At 37.2% G+C, this 10,188-nt stretch overlaps 1 protein-coding gene across 1 annotated transcript; it reads right to left on the minus strand.

The window, feature by feature from the left end:
- Positions 1-2,101: 2,101 nt before the first annotated feature.
- LOC145626703 (uncharacterized) lies at positions 2,102-6,130 on the minus strand. The gene is made up of 4 exons (XM_081679164.1): positions 5,995-6,130; positions 4,230-4,385; positions 3,976-4,040; positions 2,102-2,482 (listed from the first exon to the last, which is right to left on the minus strand). The coding sequence occupies exons 2-4, from the start codon at positions 4,372-4,374 to the stop codon at positions 2,414-2,416; spliced, it is 279 nt and encodes a 92-aa protein (XP_081535290.1). The 5' UTR covers positions 4,375-4,385; positions 5,995-6,130; the 3' UTR covers positions 2,102-2,413.
- Positions 6,131-10,188: the final 4,058 nt, after the last annotated feature.

Raw genomic sequence — 10,188 nt, forward strand, 5'->3', positions numbered from 1 at the left:
GACTCACGTTCACCCAAGAACTTCCTCCACTGAATTATTGTTGGGTATTTTCTCGTCTTCCCGTCCCAGGTTTTTAGAAGGAAATATACCACTCTACAAAGTAGGTCTCCAACATGTTTTACTAACTCTTTCCCAACACAAACTAAAGGAGGTGATATCCTTCTTGGGTTTGGGTTGGTCTCCGAATTTTGTTGATGAGGCACTAGCAGTAACAAGTAAAGATGAGAAGTTTAGAGATTATGTTCGTTGTGGGAAGGAAGATAATGGTAGGAAGTTATGAAAAAAAGGGAAAAGAAAGGAGGGAGATGGTCGTGATGATGGTCATGTTTGTAGGTGTTTAAGTGTGAAAAATGACACCAAAAAGGAAAAAGACGTTGATGGCAATTCTTTGGATTTGGAGAGTAAAGTCAACCCTACCAACCAAGATCCGAGGCCTAATGTTATTGATAACAATTATGTTTTGAAGGGCACTTCAAAAACAAAAAACCCAAATCCGGCAGGGTCAAGCTAAGTTTTCGGTTCTCAAGCCGGAAGCAAAATGATTCCTATTTGAATCTCACTCCAACAATGTATGGAGCGATTTCCAAAGGGAAAATAGTCCAATACTTTTGTTCTCACCAACAGAATTTCATTACCATCCGAGTAGCCAATCGTTTAAATAAGATGGATAGTGGTGAAATTCAAGAAGTTTCTCCACCAATGGAGTTTAGTCACCCCCCCTGTGGAAGGGCACGATAGTTGTGAAGCAACTCCAGACTTGATGCAAGAAAATCCATTCATATGTATGGCAGGTCACGAGTCATCATGTGAAGCTGCGTCAATATCCTACCATTTTTGCCTTTTTCTTACCCTTTGCAGACTCACGTTCACCCAAGAACTTCCTCCACTGAATTATTGTTGGGTATTTTCTCGTCTTCCCGTCCCAGGTTTTTAGAAGGAAATATACCACTCTACAAAGTAGGTCTCCAACATGTTTTACTAACTCTTTCCCAACACAAACTAAAGGAGGTGATATCCTTCTTGGGTTTGGGTTGGTCTCCGAATTTTGTTGATGAGGCACTAGCAGTAACAAGTAAAGATGAGAAGTTTAGAGATTATGTTCGTTGTGGGAAGGAAGATAATGGTAGGAAGTTATGAAAAAAAGGGAAAAAGAAAAAAGAAGGAGATGGTCGTGATGATGGTCATGTTTGTAGGTGTTTAAGTGTGAAAAACGACACCAAAAAGGAAAAAGACGTTGATGGCAATTCTTTGGATTTGGAGAGTAAAGTCAACCCTACCTACCAAGATCCGAGGCCTAATGTTATTGATAACAATTATGTTTTGAAGGGCTTCAAAAACAAAAAACCCAAATCCGACAGGGTCAAGCTAAGTTTTCGGATCTCAAGCCGGAAGCAAAATGATTCCTATTTGAATCTCACTCCAACAATGTATGGAGCGATTTCCAAAGGGAAAACAGTCCAATACTTCTGTTCTCACCAAAAGAATTTCATTACCATCCGAGTAGCCAATCGTTTAAATAAGATGGATAGTGGTAAAATTCAAGAAGTTTCTCCACCAATGGAGTTTAGTCACCCCCTGTGGAAGGGCACGATAGTTGTGAAGCAACTCCAGACTTGATGCAAGAAAATCCATCCATATGTATGGTAGGTCACGAGTCATCATGTGAAGCTGCGTCAATATCCTACCATTTTTGCCTTTTTCTTACCCTTTGCAGACTCACGTTCACCCAAGAACTTCCTCCACTGAATTATTGTTGGGTATTTTCTCGTCTTCCCGTCCCAGGTTTTTAGAAGGAAATATACCACTCTACAAAGTAGGTCTCCAACATGTTTTACTAACTCTTTGTTTTGCAGGTTAAGCGGCTCTAAAAGAACAGCATTATGTCCCACCGAGTACACTTGTTTTCCTAAACGTAAGAAGTTATTGCTCCAACCCCCAATGTTCTATCGTGTAATTTTGCTTTCTTTACTTAGTTTAGGTTGTAATCATGCTTTTCATTAATAGTACTCTTTGTTAAAATAAAAATAAAAATAAAAAAATTAATAAAAAAAAAAAAAAAAAAAAAAAAAAAAAAAAAAAAAACCTTAGTAAAACTTTCCAATGCTAGAGCCTCAAAATGGTATATTCAATTATTAATTCTAAATGGATGGAATACCTTATTGCACACATCCTAAGAAATTAGAATAATAAACTTTGAAATGTTTTCACTCTAATACCAAACCAGGAACTCTTTAGACCATCAGTTTTCATACAATTTGTGTTTTTCTAAACCAAGAATGATGGCTAAACAAACAAGACAGTCAATTCTACATCCAGCTTCATTGACGTCTTTGCTTGAAAATTATATCCAGTAACTCTTGATTGCGAAGCAGCTAAACAACTTGAAGGTTTAGATCATTCTAGTGTTGCCAATCTATGTTGATACATCAGTATTAGCAGTTGTCTTGGCGTTCAGTGGGCACTGAGAAACATATGGCTTCAGCTGCAAAAAAAAAAAAAAATTGTTATGAGCTCAGCCGAGAGGCTGGAAACTTGTGTTTTAATTTCACAACATAGTTCTTCACAGTAGTCAAAGATTGGATCAATAATGCAAATAACTTCCAACAAACAGATATAAACACAAAGTTCACTATTTTAGAAGGATGAGTAAATTTATGTTTGCAAAATAAGATTTTTCTACCATAGAGGTTTTTCGTTAATATGAGCACAGGCCAACACATGATAGAGGTCAAATACTGCACTACAGACACTTAAGAAACATCAATGCAGAACAAGGGCCTTAACGCAGCTGTAAAGATGGTTGCGAGAAAAATAGGAAGAGAAGATCATCATAACAATTGAAACTTAAGAGACTTCTATTAGAAGTATAGATTTGTCGGATTGTATTTTACAGTAGTAGTTTCTATTGGCATAGTGCCAATATCAGATGAATTAGAGAGACAAGGCACTTGACAATGTTAAAAGGAAGAAATGTTGCCAGACTCTTATACGGCAAAAGAAAGCTAGAGAGATCTACAAAGGAGTTTCACATATTTCATGGCATCATCATCAATCCTACTGCATAATCAGAGTAATCACCATTCCAACTTATTGAATTTATCACTTTATCCAATAAGAAAGCTTGAGCTTATCTTCTAATTTAGCTCCCATCTTAGCCTTCAATCTACAAATTCACCAAATTAATCTCTAACCACTAATCCAGAAACTATTTTGAAAGTTCATAATTTCTACATCATTTGAGTCGATTTGACACACAGATCAGTTAGCATCACGAGATAAAGCTACTCATCAATAACATGCAAGATGGACATGAGGTCCCTTATAATCTAATGCCCTTGCTGCATTCCAATGTCGAATCCATAAAATTTTTGTTCTAGGTTTGGAGTCACTAAACACATGTAGCAAAATCAAATAGCATAAGCCATAATACAATTACAATAAAAAAATACAGGTGCGCACATGTTAAAAAAAAAACTCGATGAGTCTTCAAGCTTTGCAAACGATCTATCACATCATCTTCCTAAACTGGGGGAAAAAAATGAATAGATGTGACTAAATTTTCATGGTTTGTGAGAGATGGATTCATGCTTAGGTTTTGTTGATGTATTGGGTAAAGAATTCATGGTAATGGATGTTAACTATTGGAGCATCAGGGAAGTTAAAGCCAAAAAAGGAGGGAAAACAAAGTAAATGGATGCTGGGAATACTCGAACAAGACCTTTGGTATAAAAGTAAGACTTCCTGCCCGCTAGACTTCTGAAAGAATTGTTAGAAATGAAACGTGCAGTATTGTTTTTAACTAATTTCTGAAAAACTTAAAACCGATCAAATTATTTCCGGATCCAGAACAAACTCATACTAAATCCGCCACTGCCCCATTCCACAACGGCATGGGAGGATCAAAATTCTTCAATAAAAGATTAAAAAAAAAAAAAACAAAATTGCTAGTGCAGATTAGATACAAACGAACAGTACCTTGAAATCAGTAAGATCAGGTACTACGTAGTTGGGCAGCTTTTCTTGCACCACAACATAGCCACCTGTAACAAAATTCAAGTTACTACGACAACCAAAGAAACCATGCACAGACAAATACAGGTTGCTGAATAATCCATTTGGAAGCTTAGATAAGGTAAGCCAGAATATGATTGTGTACAACAGGGAATAAATCAAGTTCCATACAAATGATCAAGGACAAAAAAACACATAGGACTAAAGAATGATCAGACCTTTGCGGGTGTGAAATCCAGTGGGCTTGCAATTCTTTCCCTTATAGTAATTCCTTGGCGCCCTCTTTGAAGAAAGGATATCAAGTGATGATGTACGCTTCCTGCGCATAGACCTTCCAAGCCCAAGTAACAATCCCAGAGGCATCCTTTTGTTTTCTGACAAATTAGAACAAAACTAAACCAATCAATAAATCCTTGTATTATCAAATATACCTACTACTATATTACAATACCGCTAAGAGCTTAGATCATATAATAAATAGCAATCATTAATTTACTTCTTTGAAAACAAACCTACCGCGAACAAATTATCCAAAACCAACCCAATATGAGTGATTATACACAGGCCCAACCCTGAAGCAGGACAGGAGGGGCAGTCCATGATCCAAGGACCAACGAGAATGACAGGTAATGAGATTTGCAAATGAACTGGTGTAAACTAAACCCTAAAAAACAAATCCTAACTTACCCTGCTCAATTTGGGAAGTAAAAGATAAACCTCTACTACAGAGCAGCCCTGGGAGAAAAGTCCCAATTTCATAGTTTGATCTTAACATATAAGGGTAGCAATCAAATTTGATTCTATAAGAAAATTAGGCTCCATAAATCACATAATTTTAAAGAGAAAGGTTTAATTTCATAGTTCCATCAGACAAATTTGATTCAAATATTTAATTAGCTCGGAGAAACATGGTGAGGAGAGTAATTTTTTTCTTCTAGTATTAATTGCACCTAGATCCCATTATGAAAATGCTACTTAGTTATCCAAATCAACCATCCTATCCCGTACTCAATTTTTTGCCTAGAGACAATTTAAGAGATTTGCATACCCTAAAATGACAATCATTTTAGAACACACAGTAAATTTAATAAACCGCAAAGTGTGATGATACAGACTAATGTACAGTATGATTCAGATCATAAAGTAAGCGACTGCCACTATGACTTTCAGCAAATTATGAGAATTCATGTAGAAAATTGTCAAGGAAAAAAAATGGGAGAATGAAGGAGAACTCGAAAATTATAAGGGGCTACAGATGGTATTACAAAGGTAGGTCTGAGTGTCTAATAATCGTTAATAGCAAAACCCCTGTCACACAAGTATACTATTCTTCTTCTGCTGCTTGAACACCTTAATCCCATAAGTTGGGTTGGCTACATGAACTAACACGAGGACTTCCCAGAAGGTCACCCATCCTAGTACTACTCTCAATCATTGTGGCTCATGTCAAGCGATGTGACAAGTATACTAGAGCCCTGAAAGCTCACAAAGATTTATCCCTGCATAACTCACAAGACTAGCCATTCATCAAAGCCAAGACTCTTTTGGCTCATAAAAAATACACATACCTATAAATCTAGTTCAAAGTTGTAACCTTTTTAGATAATTTTAGACTCTTTTGGCTCATAAAAAATACACATACCTATAAATCTAGTTCAAAGTTGTAACCTTTTTAGATAATTTTATCTCCAGAACACTAGGTTTGGCCATTGAGTTTGTTGTAAATTGGGATTTGAGTAGTAGAAAACTGGTATCAAAATACAATTTTAGAGGTAGAATTCAATCAGAAGAAATCTAATTTCAGAGTTGAATCATAACATTAAAAGGGTAGTGCAATACATATATATTAGCAACAAACTTTGATTCAATTATCAAATTATGCTCATAATTTTCTTGAGATTTTCGAACCCAAAACTTACTGCACTGACAATTAAATTAAACCCAAGATTGTGAAATTGATTACAAAAAGAAACAACTGCTTACCGATGTTGAGTGCGCTTCAATGGAGAACTCAGATAGAGAGGAAAGGAGGAGGCAGGGCTATGTTCAATAGTTCATCCTTCCTTGTTTTTTTTTTCTTCGCAATTGTATGGGTTGGACTGTTGGAGCCCCATTTCCGTAAACCACCCCAGTTATAATTGGGTCTGATCCGTCCAATAAATAAATGGGTCGGGTCGGGTCATCTTAATTATATTGGATACTTTTAAAATGTGAGAAATTACTTTTTTTTTTTTTTTTGAATAGCGAGAAATTACTTATTTGAAGCATATTTCTATTATGGCAAATGCCAACGAACGCCCCCGATGCGTTGGATAAGCTAGTTAAAAGTAGAAATATTAAATTAAAACTAACATTAATTACACCGATCGATGTATGATTTTGTCATGCTTTTCCAAATTAATACTACTTTAGATAAGATTTTAAATGCTTATCCAACGTCTTGGCACGTTCGTTAGCAAGATCTTTCGATTATTTTATCCTAATTATTTTGATTCTCTTCATGGTGGAAGAATATGACATCGACATACATAGAAAGTGATCAAAGAGTCACATGCAAGTTTATCTAATGAGAAGAAAGAAAATTAATGTCATGCCCAACCTGCCTCATCCATTAAAAATTGACCCGCCCTGCCCCAGACTTGACCCATTGAACTAGTTTACCAACAATATCCACTAAAGAAGCATGTACTCCGTATTATTATGTACTCCTTCTGTTTTTAAATACTTGATCCATTTCTCTATGCGCGGAGTTTTAGGAGAATTTGGAGAAAATAATAATATATGGAGGTAGTGGGGTAAGTGGAAGAATATAAAATTGTAAAAAGCAAAAGTAGTGGAGAGGATAGGAGGAGAGAAAATATGTGATGAGTCCACTAGGTGAGAGAAACTAGTTAAATATTGTAAAAACTTTCCAAATAAGAATAGAGCAAGTATTAAAAACGGCCGAAAAAGGAAAGTAAATCGATTTATTGTAAACATGCAATATTTGTTTTATTCATCTGGACCACACATAATGTATATGTCCAATGTATATTTTGTTATGATAAACATTTTTTTTTATTATTTATATTTAATAGAAAAGACGGGAGTTAGATTTTCTAAAAACACATGTTAAGATACACAAGATTCCATTATCTCTTTGTATATATACTCTGTATTATATATATATTATATATATATATCAAAGGCAAATTATGAAAATAATTCTCTGTATATTTTTCTCATTCATAACAAAGGCCACAATACATGTATATATAATGCTAGGATAATCAATACCCTAAAACATTCTATCATATCTTTACACAAGATATGTTTCCTAAAAATATGCACAATAATATCACAATATTATCCTAGATATACCAGAATATCTCTAATACCCCCCCTCTCAAGTTGGAGCATACGGATCGTATATGCCCAACTTGCGAAGTAAAAACTCAAACTTGACCTTTCCCAAAGCCTTTGTGAAAATGTCAGCCAACTGTAGCGTCGTACGCACATAGGACGGAGTAATTAGACCCTCAGTAATAGCATCTCTGACAAAATGACAATCAGCTTCAATATGTTTCGTCCACTCATGAAAGACCGGATTTTTCGCAATGTACAATGCCGACTGACTGTCACAATATAGGTGCATGCCACTGTCATGTCGCACACCTAAATCTCTTAGAAGCCGCTTCAGCCACTTTAGCTCACTAGTGCAAGTCGACATCGATCTGTACTCTGCCTCGGCAGAGCTCATAGCAACCGTGGGTTGCTTCTTGGTCTTCCAAGACACGGGAGATAGACCAAGAAACACAAACCAACCTGTCAACGAACGCCGAGGTAATGGACAACTCGCCCAATCCGAATCACACCAACCTTCCAAACGTAGAACACTATCAGACCTTAGCAAAATACCCTGACCTGGACTCTTCTTTAGATATCTCACAACGCGCAGAGCAGCTTCCCAGTGCTCTACTCTCAGGCTCTGCATAAATTGAAACATAATATGCACATAATAGGCCAAGTCCGGCCTAGTGATGGCTAAATAAATCAAACGTCCTATAAGACGTCGATATCTCTCTACATCATCAAATAGATCCCCATCCGCCAAAGCTAGCCTGTGATTTTGCTCCATGGGAAAGTCTGCAGGTTTTGCATCAATCAACCCTGCTTCTGTAATGATGTCTAAAGCATACTTTTTCTAACACATGAAAATTCCCTGATGGTTTCGGGCTATTTCAAACCCCAAAAAATATTTCAGAACTCCCAAATCCTTCATTTTGAAGCAATGCCCTAAATATGTTTTAAATTGCAACAATGCAGACTTATCATTGTCTGCAACTATCAAATCATCAACATACACTAGCACATTAAGCTGCATTTTTCCTCTCGTTAGAGTAAAGAGAGAATAATCATAATATGACTGTTTAAAGCCATAATTTTTTAAAGCCGTTGTTAATTTTGCAAACCAACAACGAGGAGCCTGCTTCAAGCCATACAATTACTTCTTCATCCTCCACACTTAACCAGAATTATTTTTGTCAAAACCAGGGGGGAATTTTCATGTATACCTCTTCCTCCAAGTCACCATGTAAGAAGGCATTATGAACATCCATCTGATGTACTTCCCAGTTCTTCACTGCTGCAACTGCAAGAAATGTTCTACAATGCCTCGTATCTCTGCAAGTTGTCATGCTCATCGTACTTCTCTTTGTATACCCATTTACTCCCGAGCGTCTTTTTGCCAGGTGGTAAAGGTTCTAGGACCCATGTGCCCTGTTCTTCAAGTGCCTGTATTTCATCGGCCATCGCTTTTCTCCATCCTTCATGCTTCATGGCTTCCTTAAAATTTTTTGGTTCAGAACTCCCTGTAATGGTTGCAATGTATTTTCTATGCTTGACAGAAAAACAGTGAGAATCAACAAAATGTGTTATGGGATAAACAGTACCTGAGGGAGGCGAGGCGGATGAACGATGAAGCGTGGATTGACTTTTATTCCGAATAGTATGGGACAAATAATCTCGAAGCTTCACAGAGGAAAATTTTTCTCGTTTCCCTTTACCCATGTCATCCGCATTCTCCATATGCTCAAGGTCAGCTATCTCACCGTTTTGCTGCTGATGATAGGCCTTTTCTATGCTGGTCAGGGACTTCCAAGACTCACCTCGATGGTCAGGGGACTGCCGAAGCTCGCTGGAGTCATGCGGAGCCAAACCAGTGTGCGCTGGTGACCCAGCGAGCTGAGCTGAGCTGAGCAGAGTTGCTGTCAGGCCCAGCCGAAGGGGGGCTGCGGTCTCCTGTGTCACGCCGTGGGCTGGCCGCGGTCCTCTCTGCCTGGGTGGACGTGGCAGCCTGCTCAAGGTCAGCTTCACACTGCACCGTCCTACCCCCTTCTTCCTCACTCCATTCATCATCACTCACATAATCAAGCATATTTTGCACATATGTAGATCAAGAAATAACAGTCCCGGCAGTAGTTTTAAATGGGAATTCATGCTCAACAAATTTAACATCCCGTGATACGAAGGTCTCCTTAGTCTCCAAGTAAAAGACCCTCCAACCTTTCTTCCCAAACGGGTATTGTAGACAACCATTTGTGTCTCCCAAAAACCAAACCCGGTGATGAGTACCTTTCACGTCGAATCATAATTAATCGAATGAAGTGAAAGTGTGGAAAGTCTAGTGTTGCAAATAGTTTTAATTTCTTTTCTTTTCTCTCTGTTTTTGAAAATCTATTTTAAGAAAACAATCAATCTATTTTGGTTGGTCCATGATATGGGTCCATTAATAGTGTATTTGGATAGGGCTTGAAAAGTGCTTTCCAACGATATATTATAAGCCCAATTCCGATGAATATTGAGGAAGTTATGGCCAAATTACTAAACTAGGCCCGATTTGAACCTTATATGCGGCCCAATGATCTAGGGGGGGCCTAATATGGATTTATCATTCCTAATGCAATTATGAATGATTTTAGTCTTCTAGATTCTTCTAGAAGGTTCTTTTCATTCCTAATTCAATTAGCATTGATAAATTGACTTTTGTTGACTTTTTAGAGTTTTTAATCAGAATAAAAGAATGTTTTTGAGGAAAATACGATTTTATCCTCCTGTACGGTTAAATTCTATCTGATTTTAGAAAACACGTCTGAAATTTAATTAGCGCCAAACGCCAACATTAGCGTCAGAACTCTG

This window comes from Chenopodium album, chromosome 4 (genome assembly GCF_948465745.1).
Source record: "Chenopodium album chromosome 4, dcCheAlbu1.1, whole genome shotgun sequence".
Taxonomy (NCBI): Eukaryota; Viridiplantae; Streptophyta; class Magnoliopsida; order Caryophyllales; family Amaranthaceae; genus Chenopodium; species Chenopodium album.

Coding starts and splice junctions, on each gene's coding strand:
- LOC145626703 (XM_081679164.1), bottom strand. CDS start 4,374: ATGCCTCTGGGATTGTTACTTGGGCTTGGAAGGTCTATGCGCAGGAAG. Junction 4,041..4,229: donor TGGATTTCACACCCGCAAAG/GTCTGATCATTC, acceptor ATTTTGTTACAG/GTGGCTATGTTGTGGTGCAA. Junction 2,483..3,975: donor CTGATCTTACTGATTTCAAG/GTACTGTTCGTT, acceptor TTTTTTTTGCAG/CTGAAGCCATATGTTTCTCA.